We start from the raw sequence: 23334 nt of genomic DNA, 5'->3' as shown, positions 1-23334 counted from the left end.
AGTTGAAACTAAATTTTTTGAAGTATAAACGTAAATTATATATTCCCTTGTAGAAAAATTCTTTAAATAAAGTACACTGAGAAATTACTAGTAAGTGACAAGAGAATTTTCAATAGGGGATATTCATGTTTTTTTTTTTTTTGTTTTAAATTAATAGTTTACTACCTTATAACGTAGAAAAAATATAAATTAGCTTCAAAATACTCTAGATATTTTTAAAAATTGAATTTAAAACATTGACAAAATTTGAGCAGTTGAAACGCCGTCATTTTGAGCGCTCTTTGCGTGACGTCACAGCACCCATCATGTGGGTATTTACTGTGAACTTTTCAGTTACTTCGTACATATTTACAGTTTAAATAACTTCAAAACCATGGAAGAAGCCAAAAAATTATCTTATAAGTATTGTATAGTACCGGAGTGCACAAATGCTATTCGGAAAAACACTCGCCAGTGATTTTTCGTATTTCAAGTGATGCGAAAATGCGAAAACGGTGGGGTAAGGTGATGAGAAGGGATAATATATTACCTAAATCGTGTTTATGTTGTAGTGAAAACCATTTTAACGTTAGTATACTTTATTTATAACAGTAAGTTTGTGAATTAGAAGAAAGTAAGTTTTGCATTAGTTATTGAAGATCAGAAAATTCGATTTAAAATTAACCTCGCGTATAAGAAATGTTCAGTAGCTATAACTTTCAAAAAAACTTTATTACTGTTGTGGTTTTACGAATTTTTTATGCCTTAACAACACATACGTCTCCATCTCGTTTTACTTGGACGTATCCAACTGCTGAATCACCGTAAGATTCTCGTTAAAACCTGAAATAGACAAGTACTTAAAAACACTCAAAGAAAACAGTCCACGTAAATCAGGGTATCAATTTATAAACATTAAATCATTATATATCTATCTCAGATACACACAAAGTCAAAGTGATTATACTTGAGTGAACGTCAATAATAAAACATGTGTGTATTATTATTATATAGACGTAAAATAAAAGTTTCAGAGTAATTTTAATGACAACTGTATATGTATAGGTTATGTTTTGGTGTATTATAAGTGAACTGCTGTGTGCAATTATGAATAAAAATCTATATCATGGACTTATTGTTAGATATATTATGAAACATAGCAATTACCTTGCAGCTTTTACTCCTCTGATCTCTGCGCTTGTAAAATCGAGATTAGATGCAATATATACCGTCATAATAAATGTATTTTCGGTAGATTGTCGGATTGTGCTTTCATAAAACCAGCTTCAGTCATCGTCATAAATTCATTACAAATCTAAACTAAACTTCACACAAGAATACAGGTTTAAATTACTTATTTTTTTCACAAAAACTTGTAAAACAGTATGAGTTTCGACCCTGATGAATGCAATGTCGTATGAGATGACGTCACATTTCGTTCCACCAATGATAGCGTGTTTTGGAAGTTTGACTTTCGCTCCCTTATTTTGCAGTTTTTGAATATTATTATAGGGGTTTAAATAATAAGTAAATAAAAAACTTTTTCATTATATAATGACGATAATAAGTATTCGAAGAAAAATATTTTAAGCCATATAAAATTTTATGCATATTCCCTATTTGGACAAAATTACCCAATTAATCGAACAAAGGAATTTTTATTTTCAAATTTAAGAATAATATCATAAGTCTAAATTTTGCCTTAATATAGAATTAATATACTACAGAGAATCATTTCATATTGTTTTAAAAATAAAATTATGTTATTTAGTTTTACGAAGAAATGAAAAATAAAATATTTTCTAGTATTTTATCTCTGACCATAAAATAATCTGAAGTTAAATTGTTTAGAACAATATTTTCTACTACATCGTATTTTACTTTTCCTTGAATTCGCAAAGAATTTAATTTATGTAAAAAAATATTTTTCACTACTTATCACTATCCATCGACTGCTTTTTTGCATGGTAAACTTGCAATTTCCTTTAATTGGCTTAAAAATTTTAGTTTTATATAAAAGATAAGAAATAAATTTGTTAATAAATAATTACGCAGTAAAGTCAAAAGACTATTATTGTCAACTTAAAGCTCCGAGTTTCCTTTAGGAACTGTATACCTGGGAATTAACCTAACAAAATATATCGTCTATAAAACTGCGTTTCTTACTGTTTTATAATCTTTATCTTTATTATTGATCGTCAACTGTTTTTTATTGGTTTCTTCATATTTCTAAGCCATATATTTCTATTCGTTAGTACTGTTAATAAGGGACCAAAACAAAAAGGGAGAAATAATCTTTCGTAATATTCCATGACAATCAGTTTAAATGGAAAAACCTTTTCGATTTCGTGATCATCGCTCACAGATCCCTCCTCAACAATATGTCGTTGTTGTTAAGACTTATCTTATCTTATTTGTCTTATACATCTAATGTTTGAATGACAGATAAATTATATAGAAAAATTGTTTATGTTTTTTTTTTTTTAATTATATTGGACATGCCCTGACAGATTGAAAGTTAATATTAGATGGATATTCCTTTAAAACAGTAAACAATTTAAGCAACGTGCTTTAATGGAACAATTAAATCATGTCAGGACAGGAATTTTTTGTTCCTAACGGTGACTTTCTTTCAATTAAGAATTTTTTAGTAAATATCTCTGTAAATAATATTTTTCAAAGAGTATACATTGTAACTTTCCTTGGGGGGCTGGACTTTACATACATTGAGGTATTTAGATAGCGATAATTCAATGATAAAGTTTTGCCAGGCGTTTCTAATCCTATATTTCTTATACATATGCTATAAACTCGAACTAAACAGTAAGATAGCGATAAAGTATTGTTTTGATAGAATGACTTGCGTTACTTGAAAATAAATACAAACCCACATTTACTTTTATTGAGACATCCCTGCCGGTGATCGCGATGGACGAGCTGAACTTCCCGTACGATATAACACCCTTCACTGAGGAAGAAAGTGAAGAGCTATTGAATTACTTACAAAGTAGGTTTTTATAATTCTAATACATTATAATTATTACATTTTTGCATTGATTGTCCAACAAAAATTGTATATTTATCATAAGTTATCAAGTATATCCGTTAAAGAATACACCAAGTTTACCAAAATAGGACTTTCTGTGTCTGTATAATAAACTATATCAGAAGTTTTTTTTTGTTCCTTTCTTCGGATAAAATACTTAACCACAATATACTTGTAATGTTAAAGCTAAATCCTTATTCAGGTTCTAAAATAGTCTACAATCATATTGGACCCAAGGCCTATGTCCTACCCCGGGAGTATAACAGGAAAGAGGCAGCCAATATTTACAACTTCCCTGTGAGATCTGATGACGTATTCGTCGTCACTTTTCCGAAATCAGGTACTTTTCACTTCTCCTCACTCTTTCATTCTCAATTTCAAGACTACCAACCTTACAAATATCAAATTGGATACTTATATTGCAGCAATTAATTACATATTTATAGGAATTTATTAAAAATTACGTGTTATAACTTTACAGGGACAACGTGGACTCAAGAATTAGTGTGGCTGTTGTTGAACGATTTAGATTATGAAAAAGCAAAGAAAAAATTAAATGATAGGTTCCCATTCTTAGAGTAAGTTATTTTACACGAACTTTTAGAACATCTTTTTTAAGTATTCCTTGTTGATATAATTTTTTGTCTTATTCCTCTCAAGGGCATCACTGTTCTCGTTTGAAGATACTTTTTCTGGCCATGTTAAGGATGGTGAATTACAAGATTTTGGTCCACCGACGGTTGATGATATTAAAGCACTACCTTCTCCTAGGTTTATCAAAACCCACTTACCTCTCTCCTTACTTCCGCCAAACTTACTGGAAGAAACAAAGGTATAGTGTCCAGCTCTTATTATAAAATTTACTTTTAAATTCCAATAACTTCTACTTCTACAAAAGTTTTTAAATTAGGTAGTTTACGTCACCCGTGATCCGCGAGATGTCGCTGTATCTTTCTATCACCATTACAAGTTGATGAGGGTCATGGCTCCAGATAGAGACTTCAAGACATACTGGAACTTCTTCATGAATGGCAAAAGTAGGTTGTCTAGAATATTTTTCTAAAAGTTTAATCAACATTAATATAGCAACGAACTTATTATGTTCACAGTAACTTTTGGTCCGTACTTTGCCAGTGTCCTGGAGGCTTGGGAGAAACGCAACCATCCCAATATGCTGTTTTTATTCTATGAAGAGCTCTCTAAGGTGCTTTTTTTTATTTTCTTTTTATAATATTTCATTCGAAATTAATTACAATATTAAAACTGAATAGTTTTATATTAAGACTTAGGTTAGGCCATGTGTGAGATTATTGTAACTAAGAGTTATTTTATAGTCGCGTACACGGTGATTCACTTCCAGGATTTGCCTGGAGTTATTCGTCGAGTCGCAAACTTCTTTGACAAGAAGATAACAGAAGAACAAATAGAAGAACTCAGAGAACATCTTAAATTTGATAACTTTAAGAAAAACAAATCCGTCAATTATCAAGACATGCAAGATAAAGGAATTTTCATGAAAGACGGTGGATTCGTGAGGAAAGGTAGACAGCATATGCAGCAGTAGTTTCAAAGTATCGGCTTGTTTTTGATATTTATTTTATTTTATTATAAAACTTCCTTAATTCACAGGTAAAGTCGGCGGCTGGAGGGAGTATTTTGACGAGGAAATGACAGTTCAAGCCGAGAAATGGATAAACGATCATATTAAAGACACGGACTTTAAATTTCCCGAATAAAATATGTTATTACGTGTTTAATGTCAACCGTTAACTTAACCGTTAACAAAACAACACCCATCTTGTAAAATATAAATATTTAGTCCTAGAACACGGGATTTTTATTTCCGTAGCGTGCGTCTGAGAGACTTGTGTCTTTTTTAATGTTTTGTATTCAATATAAGCAATACCTAAGCGTTTCCGCAATATATTACACATTCATAATAATGCTCATAAAAATTATTTTATTAAAATATACAGGAAAAAAAATACGATTTCACTTATATGATAATTTTATTTGGTTTTGTTTAGCGGAGTCTGTGTTAATAAAAACCATACAATTTATTACTAATAGGTAAACGACTCTTTCTATCGTTTGTTGATAAAACAAGTTCCATTCACGAGTTGAATATAAATTTCTTTGTCGCTTATAAAGACTACTGAATTCTCCTGCATATTAAGAATAAAAATAATATACATAAAGACAATATACGTATATATTTTCGCTCATGGAAATATCGTTATAGAAAAAATATTTAAAATTAATTAAACCAGCAAGATTCTTACGGTTACGGGGTAATTAATAAAAATGAATTGTATCGCAAATTTTCTATTCCATTTACCTGATAATGTTTCAAAATAGAAATGAACAATACATATAAAAATTAATTTAAATATGTATGTCTATACAATATACATACGTTTTAAGTAACATAGTTTTATATTGTTAATGTTGAAAACTCATTAAGATTGTTTTGTCGATATAAATGAATGAAATGAAAATGGATGATGGATTTAAAGGGCGCTTGTGACGTTTTACACGCCTTTACTCTTATCTGTCTTGGTGCGAAAAGATATCGCTCTATGAACGATAAGGATAAACCTAACGGGGGGCTATATCTAATCTTATTAGTTACTGCAAAAACTGCGTCTCCGATGAGATAAACCCCACATTTTATTCCAACTTAATATATTTTTCATTTGAGGTTATTTAAAAGGAACCATATTTTTTTATTTCACCCAATCGTCTCATTTATTATATAATATATAATGTTATTGCTCCCCCTGCAATGATATACAGATAACAGCATATAGCTATTAGTAAAACCAACTTACAATACCGATTAGATAATTCATTTGACGTATTATGGATTAACTTCTTTAACTTTTATTTCGATAACTAGCTTTTCTTACGGTTTACTTGTTTTTTCTTATATCAGCGGCGACATGTTTAAATAAACTTCAATCGTATTAACACTATCTCATTAACAGTCTATTCACACTATCTGTGAAGATATCCAAGTTTTAAACAGAAGGTAGCACAGATACAGGCCAAATATTCCGATACTTTGCTGTCATGCGGAGCAAAGAGGCGAAGCTTGGTCCGGATTTACGGAAGGACGTAGGCTCAGCGTGCATCAGATTTTTCGATGACAAAAATGGCTGAAAAGAAAGTATGCAATTCAAGAGCAGACCCCCCTAAGTGTGTTCTATGGTATACTTTACGCCTCTGCTAAAGGCTACCTAAAAAGCTTTGCTTATTAGTTCCTCAACGATTGTGGTCTTATATGAACTAAGAGAACAGCGCTCTTATGTTAGACAAATACGTTTTGAGTGAAAAGATGTGTATAAGCTGTGCAAAAGCTTGTTTATTTTTTGGGCCTTCTATTCATATGAGAATAAACAAACTGGTGTAAAGAGTGGAAGTTGAACGAAGTCATGAAATTATAGCCATCAAGAAGACCTTAGTGTGTCTTAATCGGCTCAAATGTGAAGGCAACTGTTCAGTCCATCCCCCACATGAGTACGTAAGACAACACACTGGATCCCGAAATGTTAGGTTTCTTTACCTTGTCTGATGGGTGGTTGCTAGAAGTCATTATATATTATAGGATTACAATATCGCCGTAACTGTTCAAGCAGACGCGGATTTAAGTTCATACTAAGAGTTCCTAATTACTAGGACGGTGCACACGTTAAAATAGTTAGATTTCTTTGCTCATGGTGAAAATTTCAGAATTTTCATAAATAATGCAAAAAGTGCTTTGAAGATTTTACTTTATTGATATATTGGCAATAAGTCCAATAGTTTCGATCCTGATATGAACCAAACCAATGCTGCACTTAACAACATATTATATTATTAAATTTACTGAAATCTGAACTCTGTTCCCTTAAGATTTTCGTTTATCCATTTCCCCGCTTCAGCTGTCATTTCCTCGTCAAAGTAATCTCTCCAACCGCCCACTTTTCCTGAAAATAAAGCAATTCTCTCATCGCTTGTTTTATGTGTGTGTGTGTGTGTGTGTGTGTGTGTAGAAACTACAGTGTGTTTTTACCTTTTCTTATGAAACCGCCCTCACTTCTAAATATACCTTTATCTTGCAAATCCTGTAAATTAACAGATCTGTTCTTCTTGAAATTATCTATCTTAAGATGTTCTCTCAGTCCTTCTATTTGCTCATCGGACAGTTTTTTATTAAAGAAATCGGCCACTTTTCGAATGACTGCAGATAAATCCTATTTTAAAAACAAAACTTATTATTTTTTTGTTTGAAAGTGACAGTATCCTCTTCTATTCTAGCGACCTTTTCAATATTATGTATTTTAGCTTAAAATGTAACCAAAAGTAGTAATGGAGACTTCTCAATAGTCTTTAAATGTATCAATCAAAAACAAAACAAACTCTTTTTATAATTACATTAGAAATTAATTTATATTTCTTTAAATTTTTATTCATATTTTGACTTACATTTTTTTCTTAATTATTATTTCACAAATTATAACACATCTATAGCACATGATTACCAACTATCTATCAGAAGATAATTATTAAAGTTTCAGACCTTAGAAAGCTCTTCGTAAAATAGAAACAGCATATTGGGATGGTCTCGCTTTTCAAAAGCCTCTAGAAAACTAGCGAAATAAGGGCTCCAAGTCACTGTAAGGATGGAAAAAAACAAGCCCGAATACATTTATATTTTAACTAATTCGGTCTTCTGAATTTTCATCAAAGAAAAAACTTTATACTAACAGTTATTATTGATGAATTGTTTCCAAAATGATTTGAAATCCCTCTCTGGTGACGTGAAACGCATCAATTTGTAATGATAATAGTAGGATACAGCGACATCTCTCGGGTCACGAGCTATGTACACGACCTGTACAGTTTGAATCACTGGTATCAAACGAGTGTTATTAATTTATTATAATCTGTAGTTGGTAATATTTAATTTTGGAATCCAAGCCCTTTATTAAATTCTATTTTTTTACCTTGGTGTTATCTAATAGAGTGGGCGGGAGCAAAGATAGAGGTAAATGACTTTTTAAAATTCTCTGTGAAGGTAATTCGTTTAACTGTTTAATAGAGAGGGGCATAAATGTCTTTTCAAGAGGATTCCTATCTTCCATAGACATATCTTCTGCATCCATGAAACCCAGAAGTCTGTAAAAGAACAAGAATAATAAAATAAATAAATAAAAATATATATTATTTAAAGTTAATGATTATTTTTACTCTAAAAATGGCGATCTTTCAGTCAAAGGGATGCTCTTGGCTTTCTCATAATCTAAACCGTTTAATATTAACCAGACTAATTCTTGAGTCCAAGTTGTTCCTGAAATAATAAAAAAATACATATTTAAGTCACTTACTTATCTTATAAACGTTTCTGGATTTCACTTCAACGTTATAAACTATAATAACCTGATTTCGGAAAACTGACGACAAATACATCATCGGGCCTAAGAAGAAAATTGTAAATTTCAGCAGCATCATCCGTGTATCCCTTGGAGACTACGTAACCTTTAGGACCCACGCGGTAGTACTTCGAAGACACTTTAAATAAACTTATAAACTTAAAATTCTATAAACAAGTGCAATTATATCAGAAAATTTTATTCGAATACATTCTGTAATGCGTTGAAAAAAAAGATTCCTCAATGTTATTACAAGTTTAGAAGAGCTATGGAATCATATTTTGTTTCAAATGAAATTAAAATTTAATCGATTGTTAGGGGTTTTAAATTTTAGTCTAACCAACTGGGGCCGGGGTCTGCAAAAATTAAGACAGCTCAATATAACATAAATAATTTAATCCTTCAAAATAATATCTTAAATAATAATGTCTACAAATTGCGATATCACAAAAAATACTAAACAGAACCTACCCTATTACATCGTACACTTTAATAGCGTTAATGCTTTTGACTGGACAGTTTAAATGAGATTGTTAAATTGATTTAACATTTGAACTCTTTTGAAACAAATGCTTCAAAAACACCTACCTTGAATACATTCTTTGAGCTGTTCATTTTCTTCCGTATTGAAAGGTCTCATCTCATAAGGAAAGTCCTTAGCCATCTCCGTAATTGATGCTGTATAGTTTAGTGTTCAAACTGTTTGTCGTTTCAATCCAGAATAATGTATTATATTATCTACTATCAAAAAACGTTTATCCATAAAAAGACAGAATATATATTAAAATGATAAGAAAGAAATAACACAGCAAAACGCACTTGAATAAATATAAGAAATATAATAATTTTATCTTTATTATCGAGGACTATTTTGATAAAATTTCTACAATTTATATGACGTCATGCCATTGCTAAACAATATTTATACATGCTACAAAATATTATGTATCAATTAATTTAACGTGAAGTCGTTTCTTTTTATAAATTTTATGATGTTTACATTTGTATCGGACAATATTAAATTATACTTACAACATGTTTAATATTATTTCGTTGGCTTCTTTTAAAATCGATATACGTAATTTTTCATAATAATATTTATAAGGGTTATTTAAAAGCCAAAAAATATTACTGTGTGGTGTCATGGTAAGCCACAATTGTCGTATAAAATGTAATAAATAATTAAGCGAATTAATAAACACAATTCTTTGAAATATTTTTTAATATTTCTATAATTTTCGTACCACTTCTGCAAAATAAATCAGTCTTTCTGCATTCTAAGCTTGGCGCTCTTTAAATACTAGCTATGTTTACAGAATACAATTTTCTTCAGATTCAAAAGTTGCAATGCTGTAAACAAAAAATTGTTATCATCAGGTATTCTTATCTTTAACTTCCTTCGATACACTCGATGAATGAAAAACAATGGAAATGTTGAATTTAACATTCTGATTAATCTGCTTGCTTCGATGTTTACTTACAGAGTAGTGAAGGCAGAAATGAATCTGTAAAAATATTAAGAAAATTAAAAAAAAAACACGAACAGTTTTCTTTCGTATATCATCGTATCGCTCACGTATTAATGACCAGGTCAAGGACAGACTTACAAGAAACCGTAACTATATATAAATTAAGCAAACTGATAGCGAAACAGAGACATACCTAGTACCTACTCGGATAACGAAGTGAAGTCATTAGTTATAGAATATCTTTTTCTAAATTCAAATAATAGATTCTTTGAATACCTCTATTTACTTATTTAAACAACATATTTTATATTTTCATTTCAATCAACGTGACGGTGTAATTATTTTTTTGTTACTGAATCATACGTTACGTGACAATTTCCTTTTCTAAACAAGGTGAATATCAATTGTATGTATTAATATTTTTTTTTTTGTTTAATACATGAACATGTCAAGTAGTTAGTCGTATAAAATGGACATCGTTAAGAAAACACGAGACAGTTTTATTTTAATACTTATATTATTAAAGAAAATAATAAATTACTAAAAATTAAATCACATAAGAAAGGCACACAATACAATGACAGTTAAATGGAGTTAGGCGGAGATTGTTTTACGAGGAAGCTAAAACTACTTCGGGAATTTTCTCTGAATCTTCTATACGCCTGCACATGAGCGTGACTGGATCTCTCTGGCGACCTGGACCACACTGTTCAGTAGCACCAATTAATTTCATCTCATCTTCTTGTGACGGTTCCGGGTCTATATGCCTCCTGCTGGCTATCACCACCTCAGCACTTTTCCCGTCACTATCCGCATATTTTTCAGTCTCTGGGCCAATTTCGACACGGTACGGTGTGCTGGGCTCCACAAAAGCCTCCATTACTTGAACATCTGCTCTGTCCTGAGCAATCGGCTCGTTACCGCTTTTGGAGCTCTTCGAGAATAGATCTAGAAGGAAGGGAACTTTTTTTGGCAACGCTACCAATAGAACGACATTCTGCACGTCCGCCTGCACATTAAAGTCGCCGTCTTGTCTTTGATCGTATGGAGGTGCAGCGGCCGCTACCGCCAGCGTGATTGCGAGGAAGACCAGCATTGTACGTGCTGTTTGTGGACCTTTCGGAATAAGACTGTTCGATCTCAATCCTCGCGCAGCTTTTACCGAGTACTGGCGGACCAGTCGCCACTAAATCGGGCACATTGTAACGGTTCTGCCGACACGATAGTGCTTTTAACTTTGCATACGGTTTGTCTGATACTTATATGATTGTAGGTTGACTAATCGTAAATGGTATCTACATTTATAATCGGATATTCATCTATGAAACTAAAGTATGATATGTTTTATCTTTAATTTTATTATTTACAAACAAGTCTTACAAAACTCTATCCATAATTTCATTAGTTTTATGATGGATGGATCCATTATTTCTAAAATTATTTGGCATTCATTGCTACAATTCGCCAAAATCATTAACAAAATGGAGATATCAATGTGAAGTCGTTTAATTACTATATGAAGGTTCACATGCCTAGGATTAAGAAATATTTTGTGACTATTATTTTCATAAATATTAAATTTAAATTTTATCGTGTTATGATGGATACGACGTCTGTGTAACCTCTGATATTGACCGCGGGTCATCAATACGATAACCGAGTTTCCTTTAAATTGCGCACGCGCATGGTTTCATAGTACGATCTAATAAATTATTTAGCTATCCTTGCTATTACGTAATTCTGATAAAATGAACATAACTTATTAGTAATTTATTTTAACTTTTCATATTTTTAATATGAATTTCAATAACTGTCTAGATATTTTATGGAATTATTTAAATTTTAATTTTTTTTTACATTTATAAATAATTAACTTACATTTAAATGTCCTAATACAAAATACTATTCTTTTTTAATTATTGTCTTAATATTGATTTGTTCTCGCCAACATTAGACGACAAGAGTGTGGACAAGACTGTATTGAAAATATTAAAAAAAAAATAACAGAAAAGAATACTGTTAATTTAGTATTTTTTGGAGAACCTTAAACATAACGTAGTCTATGTCTAATTTCAGAGAATCCGTTAATATTGTTTTTATGTTTATTAGAATTATAGATACGACCTCATTGGCCATGTTTGAATAAATCAAGATAAAATAACTATCAAAAATCTCAGTTCAGTTGTAATTTGTTCCTTCTATATGTGCATTTATATAATTGTTTAAGAGAGATACAGCTTCCTTTAGTATCGGATATCGATAAAAATATTCCCATAAGATATGAAGTGGATTGAAACACATGTTGTAATTTTTTCTTAATAAATAATTTGAATATATGAACATTCACATTAACATCTCGTCTGCCCGTGATCACGGTTGCTGTAAAGTGACCGAAACTTCGGGATTATGTAGTTTTTAAAATAATAAAATGTAGTATAATCCTAAAAATATTAGTTACTACCGAAAGTCTTAGATCTTATTGGATTATAATTTAACTCCTATTATATAGATAGATACCTAACAGGAATTAAATATCTCAGCAGAGCTCGCTAACCACTGATCGTTTTACCCTAGATTGAAAGGAATTAAGTGGATTTTAAAAACAAGGCTCGTGCGTATATCACCTAATACATTAAGGCGTTTTTCCTGCGATGTCTGTGTAAACAATTAGAAAAATATATCAGCACAGATAACAATTAGTGTTAAGACACCTAAAATATCGTGCACATAAAAATCCCATACAAATGTATCTTGCCTTTATATCTATCATTCATTTAGCGCTTTGCTCTCTTTCAAAAACTTTAAAAATATTTAAGACACAAGTGTTTGTTATTTATATTTTAATAAAACCTCCATGTTATTAAATGTTAATTGTTAAAATAAAAAATGTAAATAAAAAATTTGTATGTATATGTTCATTATCCAAATCATTAATACGTTGTTTTGAAATTAACTTCAAAAATGTATGTTAAAATATTATCGTTTTCGTTTAAAATTAAATTCTCGGCATCAAGTGCATTAATAGAAATAAAATAATCTTCAATAAAAATACTAAAAATGGATTTTTCAATAAGAATTTTTATTTATTTTCAACAAAACAATACACATACATTAGTACATATCTTCTTAAAACTAACATAAGATTACAAAAAATAAATGCATTTACGTATCACTCTTGCAAAGCCTTTACGGCATTTATATTCTTGGCATCATCTTCGATCACAATAAATTTTCAATGGTTGCGGTTTTTTCGTAACAACGGTATAAGAACGTTAGCAAGTCGCTGCTTCAGTCTGAAAAAATACGCTATATAAGAAAAAAATTAAACGAGGAGACGAATTTTGTTTTTATTATTAACTTGAAACTTTAAAAGTTCTTTAGACGTTCAATATCTTGTTTATAAAACGCGGAAATATCAAAAGTTACCTTTTAACTTTTTCCTGTTTTCTAACAGAGGCGTCCTTTCTTTGTGGACTAGCTTCGGGCTTTTGTGTATCTTCACTGCTTAATTTATCGTTTAATATATCCGATACTGGCTTCGCTGGTTTCATGGAATCGGAATTAGGCTTCAAATAATCGTCTAACTCAGCCATATCCAATAAGTCTCCGAGATAACTCGACGCCGATAGAAAAGACTCGGCTGGAGCAACAGCAATGAGGACGCCATCTATATTGAGACGATAATTTTCGGTGCCGTTTTGACGCTGATCAATCTTTTTCTCTTCGCAATCAGGTGCTGGAGCTGGGGCGGCACAGGCTGCGGCCACTATCAGCAGGACTGCGGCCACCTCGCATACAACTCGCTTGTAGTTGACCATCTCGTCTGTAGTCTATACAGTCACTGACGACCGCCCGTGCTTGGGAGGCACACTTTGTACCCACTCTCCCGTGCATCTTTTATTTATTCGAGAAGATAGCGGTACAGGCAACGCGATCTCGCCGAGCTACCAGTTGAATTAAACTGGATATAATAAAACGCTGTTAGGGCCGTTATAGATACCCAAAGTTTATATATGAATGTATCTATATAGTTATTATAAACCACATGGGTTTTCTATTAATAATTTCTACTTCTTTGTTTATGATATTTTCATTAGCTTAGTAATCTTTTTATTCATTTTGTACCAATATATTTTAAAAAATTACTTCGTTTTAACATTAGAAATACTCTCTTGTGTCATGGTTTGCGGAGAATACAAGTTGTAGGAGTTGTTCTAGGAGAGACTATTAATTACTGCTTATACAAAAATTTACAAAAAACACACAGAGATATATCAACGAGACTATATAAGCCCGGTGATTTTCTCATATTTTAATATGATGTATGTTAAATAAGAATTCTTGGAAACCAGGATAAAGATTTGTTTCCAATTCCGTCAAGTTTTGAATTCCGCCACAGTTCTTTAAAACCAAAAATTGTCAATTCTATAATCAAATTTACAATAACAACAACGAAAAAGAAGTTTATATAGAACTGCGATGTACTTGAAATACACATAAGAATTTTATTTTGTTTATACTGATATGACCTAAACATACACTGAAATGCTTAAGTAGGTTTTATCTTATTTGGTGACAAATTTACGCTGGACCTAAAAGTAATTCGTAAAAAAACATAAAAAATGATTTGGCTGTGTTGTGAATTTTATAGTATGTAATTGTGGGATAAAAACTTATTATCTCGGTCAGTAAGTTAAAATATTAAAAAAAATACATTTAAGACGATTCGTGCACAGATTATAGCTTCGTAATTAATCCAATATCATCGTAGATAAACAGTGTTTGACACAGATAGAATAAACAACCTGTTACGATGCGGCTGCGCTGGCACGCTAACTGTACCTACAGCTACAGCGCGAACGGTAAACGGTACACTTGTTTTGTTTTTATTTACTACTCACGGATTAATAGCCATTGCAAAATGTTCGACGTTTAAATTCTATGTTATACAAGTAAAAGATTCTAGAATTATCTAGAGATATCTAAAAAGGTTTTAGTTTTCTTTATTTTTTTTTTATTTGGTTGAAGAAGAACGAGCACAGATTGTCGATATGCAGTTACAACCATAGCGAAGGATAATTATGGATGTATCTAGATTTTTCCCTACATCGTTAGAAATTTGAACGCATGGCTTAAATTCGTCGAAAAAATCCTATTACTTAGAACCTTAGTGAAAGCAAATGAATTGTAAATTTAATTAATATAGCGATAATAAATAAAAAAGTTAAATGAGTGGAGTCAGCATTTAAAATTTAACAGTTTGTTTAATAACAGGTTTTTATATAGTGGAACAAATTTCTTATTTGATGTCAATTGGAAAGTAGGATGTGTAAACAGGACCAAGCGGCCAGCATTGAGGTTTCCGTGCAACTTTTGTTCTCCTTTTTAAAACTGTACCGGGGCATTAAGCTTTTGCAACACACAAATGATATGACAGAAAATTTTATCACTTTAGCTCCCACAAATTAAATTTAAATAAGTATCTAATATTCATGATGTATTCATGTAAGTATTATTCGCCAGCGGCTTATATTCTTGTGTTCTGACAAATTTTGTTTTAAATATTAACAATTGGGAAAAGCAGGTGTTACAAATGAAACTTGCTCGTATTATTAAATTATTATATTGCCTGTATTAGAAATATTTTCAAGTTTTTGTAGGATTTTAAGGAATTATTATCACTTAATACTGTTCTTATGAAACCCAACTATATTTAATGATTTCTTAAAAGTAACGTTGCGATGGAGTTTCTATTAATATCTATTTAGAGAAAATATTATTTTATATCAGTCACCCATAGGTATGTTGATTTTATGTTCTTTTAGATTTCTCTTTCATTTATGAGCTTGTCAAGAAACTAGCATCCAGTAACCATTTGATTACAGTCATTTAAATAAACAATTTTATTGCTATGAAATTACCGCACCCAAATACTAAGGGGCAAACCTAACTTTCTCGTAGGTAACTGATGCTAAAGGCTCGTAAAGATTCCTACTATCAAACTTCAAATATGCTTGTAATTTATAAATTACTTTGTGTTCTACAATACATTTGTATGGCTTTGTATGTTACTGATTACATGACATTGCTTTTTGTGAATATTTAATAATGATCAAAGCTCAGTCTAACTTAGCTACCTTTAACACTCCTATGGGCTGGCAAGACAGGAGAAGATTTTTTTAACGACATTTTTGCTCGACATATTCTGGAGAAAATTGTCTGAAAATATTGTATGCAATTTAAAATCTCTGGATCGGAAGACAAAAGTCTGTATGCAATAATTTGTGGCGACATCTTATACACTTTATATTTTTCCTTATTTAACTTTTAATTTTTCATTTATAATCAAACAAAAACCTTTTCAAATTCTCTTTGTTGTAATATCTTATCAGTCATCTATTTCATGGAAGGCCGGTCACTGACTATTTATGAACCCTGTTTAAACACAATTCACACTTTGTGTCTGTCAACTAAGTTTTGAGACACAAAAACAATGAAATGTTCCTTAATATTTAATAAAAAAAAATTGATAATCATAAAATGAATAATAAATTACGTTTATTTAAATAATTGTAGTTAATATATATTCTAGTATAATGTTTAAAGGGAACTATTAGATAATAATAAAAACACACCCATTGGGTAAACAGTAAACTGGTAATGATGTGTTTAAATTGGTTACCAGTGGTAACTATATATGAACATATTTAGGTACTATTTGATGTACTGTTTTTATGTTCCACGAATAAGCTTAACGAATGCTAACCGTCTGATGCTAAGCGGTCACTATATAGTATAGACTATGGACCTCTGTCATAGTTTGGTCGCTGCAGACCCTAATTTTCTTCTAGCATGTAAGATTAAGTACTAACTTTTTAGTATCATCTGCAAGGGTATTCGTAAGTAGTGGTAAGTGACTCCTAAATAAATACTGTGGGGAGTGCAGAAATTAATGAAATCAACCGTACACACTGTATGTATCATAGAAATGTTTCGTACTTGATAAATAAATCTAGCTTACGATGAAAATTAAAAAAAAAACCTGGAAGCAAAAGCTCTTTAAAATAAACTAATAAAACTAGTCTGGATTGATTGTGTGTTGCTGTTTTAGACAGCAAAGTTTGTCAGAGTATCAATTTTTTTCATAATACATATGGGGTGAATGGCCGGCGCAGTTAATACCCAGTAGACAAAGTCATGTCTCTAACCAATTCGTGAGGGTTCCGGTAGCTTTTCCAATATTTTAGTTGTGTCGAATACTTGATCATGCGGGATCCGAAGACGGGTGTTCCATCACCTTGAAGACCTCAAATTTTCTATCCACTGGATGCTAGCAACACTGGTGTGGGCAAAATAGTTTATGCTGGAGTCTACAGGTTACCATGGAAGTGTCCTCCTAATTGTTAAGCTCTGACTCCTGTCTGGTTAAGTCTGTATCCAACCTATTCATATGAAAAGCAAATGTGGTGATACAAGTAAGCAGATGGTGATAAAATGAGACGTTTCTTCGCATCTCATCCTTTTCAATTTTGCTTCTCTTGAGAGCTCCCTAAAGATTCGCGGACGCTAAGATTAATGTGATACATCAGGCGACCGAATATTTGATTCCCACCAGTTGGTGTCACAACTCCCCCATGATTCATACCCGAAAGAAGTCAGGCTGAAAAACATAAGCATTAGGCGTATCTTTCATGAGTAGATATTCAATTCGCAAGACTCCGGATGTAACTTCCAAATAAAGAGCCTTCACAAAAGTCACTAAGATCTACAAAAGCGCATTACAGAAATCATTTCTTGATCCTATTAACTTCTGGCTAAACCTGCTTCTTTGACTTTTCTTTGCTGAAAAACATCGCCTTAGCAATAACAATAGCACAAATTCTCGCTAACATAACTGCGGTTTCTCTGACAAAGGTCCGCGTCCTTACTAATATTAAAAATGCGAAACTACCTATGTCTGTCTGCTACTGTTTCACGCTTAAACCACTGAACCAATTTGGATGAGTTTTGGTATAGAGATAGATAGAACCATGGACATAGGTTACCTTTTATCCCGATCTCAACCCCGATTCAACACGGGTGAAACAATAAAGTCCAGTTCGAGTTCAGTAGCCGTATTGGCAGAGAATAAATGATGTCAACGCGGACGGAGTCGCGTACAAAAGCTAGTAACTTATAAACAGGAACTGAGAACTCTGCGTGAACTTGACAAAACTAGGCTTGGATGATATATATACTGTAGCTTTAAAGAAATGTGCACCGAGTTGTGTTCTGTTCTGACACGTACATATGTTGGATCTGAATCTTTGAAGCTTGCAAACGTGTATCCTGTGCCTTATAAAGGGAGCCATGCATAGCCTGCATATTATCATCCGATATAAATTACCTTACAGATTATGGATCATATATATTTAGAACGGATGCCTCAATTCACACCAGGAAGACAGTGACCATCTCAGTAACCGCCAATACAGGTTTCTATGTAATATATTCTCCGTACGTATTCAGTAATGCAAGATTTCTGACAGTCCATGCATTTTGGCCACTCCACATTAATACTTGTCTCTGGTAACACTAAATATATTTCTCAAGTATCTTACACATTATTTATATGTGTTTTATCAGAACATTATTTTTAAGATTAAATTTATGCGGTGTTTGAACAAATACACAGATTAGTTAAAGAAATAAAAAGAGATTTAATTATCAACAACCGTTTATTAAGAACAGATAGTCCCGATGTCAAAACATACGTGTTACAACACTTTCCATATAAAATCCGTAAAATAGTATCATTTTACTTAAGGCACTTTAAAAAAAATTACATTTTTTTCTAATTTTAGGTAAATTAAAATATTTAACATTATTCTTTCATATACCATTCATTCGATCAGCTGTGGAAAGAGAAATCAACTGGTGGTGTTCAACAAAAATAAATCAACACATATGGAAACTTACACAAGGAAACAATTAAAAATATCATTGCAATATCATTAATTACATTCTAAAAACTGAATGGAAGACAGTTGACAAATATCAGATGTTTAAGGAAATTAAACTTAAATAGTTAAAAATTACATAACATCAAACAAATTGAGTTTTTAATGTTCTTTGTTATATATAATACTGGCTTCACTAATAACGAATATAAAAAAGTTGAATTGTTGAATAAATCCAATAATAAGAATGATCACTAATAATACAACCAAAAATTTTTTTAACAAAAATATAACATCCTGTATTAAGCCACATATTAATCAGTCTTTAGTAACTATTTTCTAAATAATTTTATGTATTTTTTTTTTTTTATTACTATCAAATGTTAAAGTCACAGTATTTTTTTTTTTTTTGAAGTTTAAAAATTAATTATTGTAAGCTATTATTGTCATTTCACATATAAACTTAAAGTTTGTACCAACTGGAATACTCCTTCATTTCTGTTTAATTCATAATGTCTGTTAAATAATATAAAAATTAATAAACAACATTATTCAATTACATTCTTAGTTCGCTCCATGGCTACCAACCACACAGCACCACTTAATTTTTTTTTTTATTAAGCTATGGCTTCATTCACACCGGCATAATGGAATATTTAATCATCATATTAATTTGTTAAACAATCACTTAACAATAATGAATTTGTATATAACAATAACGGTGTCAAGATTCGACATTAAACGATGACATTCTGTGTGTACTCCATAGCTACCAACCTAAGCATGTGTTCATAGAATCCATCACCATATCTCAGACGGTACAGAGATGTGTCCAAGTAGCGTTGCACTGATGTAGCACAGCTGAATGTGGGGCATGGCAATGAACACAGATCACGTGATGCGGTACACAGGGACACTGCCTGACTCCATATACGGGTTCTCACTGTTGAAATGATTTTCTTTAATGTCATACATAATATTAATATAAAAAAATTTCCTTATATGTACATAACAGGTAACCTATTCTTGAATAGCGTCAAAACCATCAAAACCATTAATATATGAATATACATCTGGCTAACAAACATTTTAATTTTGTGTAAAAAACAAACTCTAAACTGCATTTAAAGTATCAATTCCATGAATGAATGAATGAATGAAAAAATTATTCAGTTTCTTTAGTCTAATTCCCAGTCTTATTTTTACCATTTTCTCACTTTAAGTCCAGTTTAAAATAGTTTCCTTATTTTTATGTAATTCAACTGCATATTAGAATAAAAAATAATATTAATAATGTATTATTCCGAGTTATCTGGTCTATTTTAATGCTTACAAAAGTGCTGCATTTCAGGATCGCAGTGCTGCAACAGTGCTGTCAGGGGCACTGTTCTGTCTACACCCGGCATCGTACTTCCAGAAACAAACATAGATTGAGCCGTAACTGTATTTGATATTACCCTTTCTATTTCCTCTTTCATGCACTGAAATGTTTTAGAATTTCGTAAACAAACTTAGAAGTAGCCATATGTAAATATTACAGCAACATCGATAGGAAAAAGAAATTTATGACAACCTTAAATTTATAATAAAGAATATATGATTGAGTCTGCTTGAAGAATTATTTTTTAATGTTCTTTGTTATATATTTATACACATATAATTATGTTTGGTGTTATTTACCTGTTCACTATTTACATGTCCTGGTAATTTCCTTAGATCCTCTCTGATTACGTGTAGCCTATAATGGGTGGGTATTTGCTGAAAATAGATGGGGTAAGCTTAAAATGTAAAATAATTAACTAAGCGGGCCGTTTAAGATAACTAACTCACTTTGGTATCAGCCAGCATTAATATTCTATGCACATGGGGTTGCTCGGTCGTATCTGGTGATAAACTGTTCATACAATCGGGATACAACTCGCTGAGTACTACAGTATTATCTCCCCCCAATTTAATTTTATCTATTTCATTTATAACCAAGTCATCGAGCTTGTCGTAAATAAGACTGGCAACTCTTGGCTTTACGTCTGAAAAATAATTTCAAGCAAATAAATAACTATGAAGTCTTAATTAATGTCTCTACATTCGCTTTTAATGAAATAAGGTGAAAAATTACTAGAAGAATACTGCATTTCTGGCTATAACATCAAATAACATATAATCTACAAATACTTACCAAAATATTGTTATGAGAGCATGGAAAAATATTGATATGTAACAATTAATAGAAAAAACAATACATACATCATTTACTTTCAATATAAGTTTCAAAAATTGTTTTAGACATACCAAAATACTGAGCTGCACTATTGAGTTCAGCATCTTCACACCAGGCCAAGATTAACTGGAGAGTTTGTAATATTGTACATTGTAGCTTGAAAAAGAAGGAACCAGTTCTAATAGGTTGCCTTTTGCTACATCCTTCACAAACCCACTGTACTCTGAAAAATATAGTATACAGAGTGTTGATATTATTAAATTGTTTTCTTTCATTTCACTAATATTATTTAAGTCAGCGAGAATAAAAACAAAGGAGGTGGTTCAGAGTCAGGAACCGATTATAAATTATTGTATGTCTACTTTTAATACAAATAAACACATAGTACATACCTATCAATGACCCGTGCTAACTTACACACAACTTTACATGTAGGTGCATCTTCAGGGCACGTTATATTTACTGGCAGAAGTCCAAAGGCCTGCAGTTTTGTAATTAGCTGACTTTCTAAACTACGATTCCCACTGTCACTCACCAGTTCTTCGTACAGCTTTAGATTGCTAGAAATAAGAAAACATTAGAAATACATCTACCTAATTTTCATGAATAAAGCTTGAAAAATCACCACTCACGCTGGGTTACAATTGAATGGTAAACAGATTTCGCTATTTGATGATTTTCGATTGTCTTCATAAGTTGTCGAATCTGCTTCCATGTTTACAAAACTGTGTGTTGTTTGTTATGAAAAGTAAATGTGCTCATTATTACTATAAACACAAGTTTTTAGATTTATCTCATATGTTTGTTCTGTAAACGAATTTTCATGATAGTTTATAAAGAAAATTCAAGTTTGGATACATGTTTCTTTTTTCATAATAAATTAGGTGCCATAAGTGTCAAATTTGTCACGACTCAAAAATTTTGTGGTAATATTGGTACTCAAAAGTGTCATGAACACAACATGTAATTAGAAACCTACACAATTTAAATAAATGTTAATTATTTAAAATTTAAAGTAAGATCACAAAATCAGGGGCAATTATTCTTATGTACCATAATAATATTTTCATGTTAACCAAAAAGTTCTAGTGTGTATACATTACAATTTAATTTTCTTTACCTTATTAAAAGTAGAAATAACGAAATGAAGAATAATTATATACTATTGAAATTGAGGCGATTAACCTTAGAAAGTATAAATATTTTATTTTAAGGAAGTTTTTTTATTTATTATTTAGTTTATTTTAATTAGGATATAAATACATATTAGGTTTACCTATGTTCCTATTTAATCATTATTCACATAATTGTAGATCTGTCATGAAATTACGATCGATATAAAAACAGATAATAAAATACTTGTATACCAAAAAAAAGTTTGAATTTCTTTGATTTACAAATTTAATATTTGGATAATATAATAAAATATAATTTGATTTACTAATAAATATATTAAATGTTATAGTTGTTATGATGGCAACAAGCCTATATTGTCAGTTAATGACTTGAGTTTCAAGAGACTCCGTTGTGTTTTTACTTCTTCCGTAATCTTTCTTTAAATTTTGTTTGTAGTTAGTATTACAGACGTTTATAATTCATTTATAAATGAAATTCACCGTGTAATTCATTTTTTTACTATCCTCTCATCATATTATAGTGTTTTGTTAGTAATAAGCTGTACTTCAGTTTGATTTATTGTTGATACTACGGTTATTGCAGCAAAATGGTACGTATACCTAGATGTATTTTAATTAAAATATATTGTCGTATGAAGAAACTGAGTTAATATTCAAGTGTAAACATTTATATAATGAACTTTCATTCTGTTTACAAAAAAAAATACAAACTATTTAAGTAAAAGGTTTATATTTCTTTGATTTTTTTTATTATTCTAAAATAAAATGATATGCATATTTCTAATAAGATATTTAATTTCTATAATTAAATTAATTAGTAGAAGTACATTTGAAGTAATAAATAATGATTACAGCTACCTATTATTAGGTTTTAGAAAACAACACATATCTCAATAAACTGATAAAAAAATTATATATCTTACTTTTTTTAAGTCTAAAAATAAACTATTTTTTATTATAAATTACATGATCACTAGCCTGTAACAATCAACACATGTTAAGTTGCCATAAATAGTAAATTGTGGCAGATAGTCAGGTGTGTGTGGCTATTGTTTTATTTTAAAAAAATGAGCTTAGTTTACCATTCCTGTGTATAAAAGAATTAAAATATGTATTATTTATTTTCTTTCCAA

The 23334-nt window shown here is 30.8% G+C and overlaps 6 protein-coding genes and 1 long non-coding RNA gene across 9 annotated transcripts in view; 2 read left to right on the top strand and 5 right to left on the bottom strand.

Annotated features, from left to right (window-relative positions):
- Window positions 1–560: 560 nt before the first annotated feature.
- LOC116767266 (uncharacterized) lies at window positions 561–1400 on the bottom strand. The gene is made up of 2 exons (XR_004353302.2): window positions 1147–1400; window positions 561–822 (listed from the first exon to the last, which is right to left on the bottom strand). It is a non-coding gene; the product is annotated as an uncharacterized LOC116767266 (long non-coding RNA).
- A 1434-nt stretch (window positions 1401–2834) lies between these two features.
- LOC116767263 (luciferin sulfotransferase-like) lies at window positions 2835–4852 on the top strand. Its single transcript, XM_032657521.2, has 8 exons — window positions 2835–2986; window positions 3228–3365; window positions 3507–3603; window positions 3686–3857; window positions 3936–4062; window positions 4135–4229; window positions 4386–4566; window positions 4655–4852. The coding sequence occupies exons 1-8, from the start codon at window positions 2908–2910 to the stop codon at window positions 4759–4761; spliced, it is 996 nt and encodes a 331-aa protein (XP_032513412.2). The 5' UTR covers window positions 2835–2907; the 3' UTR covers window positions 4762–4852.
- A 1094-nt stretch (window positions 4853–5946) lies between these two features.
- Window positions 5947–9929, bottom strand: LOC116767265 (luciferin sulfotransferase-like). Its single transcript, XM_061527235.1, has 10 exons — window positions 9472–9929; window positions 9028–9180; window positions 8447–8578; window positions 8258–8357; window positions 8014–8185; window positions 7775–7901; window positions 7587–7681; window positions 7080–7260; window positions 6894–6993; window positions 5947–6183 (listed from the first exon to the last, which is right to left on the bottom strand). Exons 2-10 carry the CDS (start codon window positions 9101–9103, stop codon window positions 6159–6161), a joined length of 1008 nt encoding a protein of 335 aa, XP_061383219.1. The 5' UTR covers window positions 9104–9180; window positions 9472–9929; the 3' UTR covers window positions 5947–6158.
- A 477-nt stretch (window positions 9930–10406) lies between these two features.
- Window positions 10407–11145, bottom strand: LOC116767264 (uncharacterized). Its single transcript, XM_032657522.2, has one exon. It carries the CDS (start codon window positions 11002–11004, stop codon window positions 10519–10521), a length of 486 nt encoding a protein of 161 aa, XP_032513413.2. The 5' UTR covers window positions 11005–11145; the 3' UTR covers window positions 10407–10518.
- Window positions 11146–12966: 1821 nt separating this feature from the next.
- On the bottom strand, window positions 12967–13792 carry LOC116767517 (uncharacterized). Its single transcript, XM_032657863.2, has 2 exons — window positions 13335–13792; window positions 12967–13201 (listed from the first exon to the last, which is right to left on the bottom strand). The coding sequence occupies exons 1-2, from the start codon at window positions 13724–13726 to the stop codon at window positions 13141–13143; spliced, it is 453 nt and encodes a 150-aa protein (XP_032513754.2). The 5' UTR covers window positions 13727–13792; the 3' UTR covers window positions 12967–13140.
- A 4814-nt stretch (window positions 13793–18606) lies between these two features.
- LOC116767658 (uncharacterized) lies at window positions 18607–21977 on the bottom strand. The gene is made up of 7 exons (XM_032658081.2): window positions 21698–21977; window positions 21458–21625; window positions 21137–21288; window positions 20678–20874; window positions 20528–20605; window positions 20181–20328; window positions 18607–19790 (listed from the first exon to the last, which is right to left on the bottom strand). Exons 1-7 carry the CDS (start codon window positions 21778–21780, stop codon window positions 19585–19587), a joined length of 1032 nt encoding a protein of 343 aa, XP_032513972.2. The 5' UTR covers window positions 21781–21977; the 3' UTR covers window positions 18607–19584.
- Window positions 21978–22580: 603 nt separating this feature from the next.
- LOC116767275 (uncharacterized) overlaps window positions 22581–23334 on the top strand; it is a 41682-nt gene continuing 40928 nt past the window's right edge. For all 3 annotated transcript variants that reach the window (XR_009753585.1, XM_061527345.1, XM_061527342.1), the window contains exon 1: window positions 22581–22791. The gene's annotated coding sequence lies outside the window, so the exon portion shown is untranslated. The remainder of the gene's footprint in view (window positions 22792–23334) is intronic.

The sequence above is a fragment of the Danaus plexippus genome (genome assembly GCF_018135715.1).
Source record: "Danaus plexippus chromosome 9 unlocalized genomic scaffold, MEX_DaPlex mxdp_24, whole genome shotgun sequence".
Taxonomy (NCBI): Eukaryota; Metazoa; Arthropoda; class Insecta; order Lepidoptera; family Nymphalidae; genus Danaus; species Danaus plexippus.
This window is presented reverse-complemented; position numbering and strand designations above follow the sequence as displayed.

What these genes read in the sequence shown, in the direction of transcription:
- LOC116767658 (XM_032658081.2), bottom strand. Translation starts at nt 21,780, where the DNA reads ATGGAAGCAGATTCGACAACTTATGAAGACAATCGAAAATCATCAAAT. An exon ending in CCATTCAATTGTAACCCAGC is followed by an intron (nt 21,626 to 21,697) that starts GTGAGTGGTGAT and finishes TCTTATTTCTAG; the next exon opens with CAATCTAAAGCTGTACGAAG. An exon ending in TCCTGAAATGCAGCACTTTT is followed by an intron (nt 19,791 to 20,180) that starts GTAAGCATTAAA and finishes TCATTTCAACAG; the next exon opens with TGAGAACCCGTATATGGAGT.
- LOC116767517 (XM_032657863.2), bottom strand. Translation starts at nt 13,726, where the DNA reads ATGGTCAACTACAAGCGAGTTGTATGCGAGGTGGCCGCAGTCCTGCTG. An exon ending in AAACAGGAAAAAGTTAAAAG is followed by an intron (nt 13,202 to 13,334) that starts GTAACTTTTGAT and finishes GTATTTTTTCAG; the next exon opens with ACTGAAGCAGCGACTTGCTA.
- LOC116767265 (XM_061527235.1), bottom strand. Translation starts at nt 9,103, where the DNA reads ATGGCTAAGGACTTTCCTTATGAGATGAGACCTTTCAATACGGAAGAA. An exon ending in GCTCAAAGAATGTATTCAAG is followed by an intron (nt 8,579 to 9,027) that starts GTAGGTGTTTTT and finishes GTTTATTTAAAG; the next exon opens with TGTCTTCGAAGTACTACCGC. An exon ending in GGAACAGAGTTCAGATTTCA is followed by an intron (nt 6,184 to 6,893) that starts GTAAATTTAATA and finishes CTTTCTTTTCAG; the next exon opens with CCATTTTTGTCATCGAAAAA.
- LOC116767263 (XM_032657521.2), top strand. Translation starts at nt 2,908, where the DNA reads ATGGACGAGCTGAACTTCCCGTACGATATAACACCCTTCACTGAGGAA. An exon ending in GCTATTGAATTACTTACAAA is followed by an intron (nt 2,987 to 3,227) that starts GTAGGTTTTTAT and finishes ATCCTTATTCAG; the next exon opens with GTTCTAAAATAGTCTACAAT. An exon ending in ACTTACTGGAAGAAACAAAG is followed by an intron (nt 3,858 to 3,935) that starts GTATAGTGTCCA and finishes TTTTTAAATTAG; the next exon opens with GTAGTTTACGTCACCCGTGA.
- LOC116767264 (XM_032657522.2), bottom strand. Translation starts at nt 11,004, where the DNA reads ATGCTGGTCTTCCTCGCAATCACGCTGGCGGTAGCGGCCGCTGCACCT.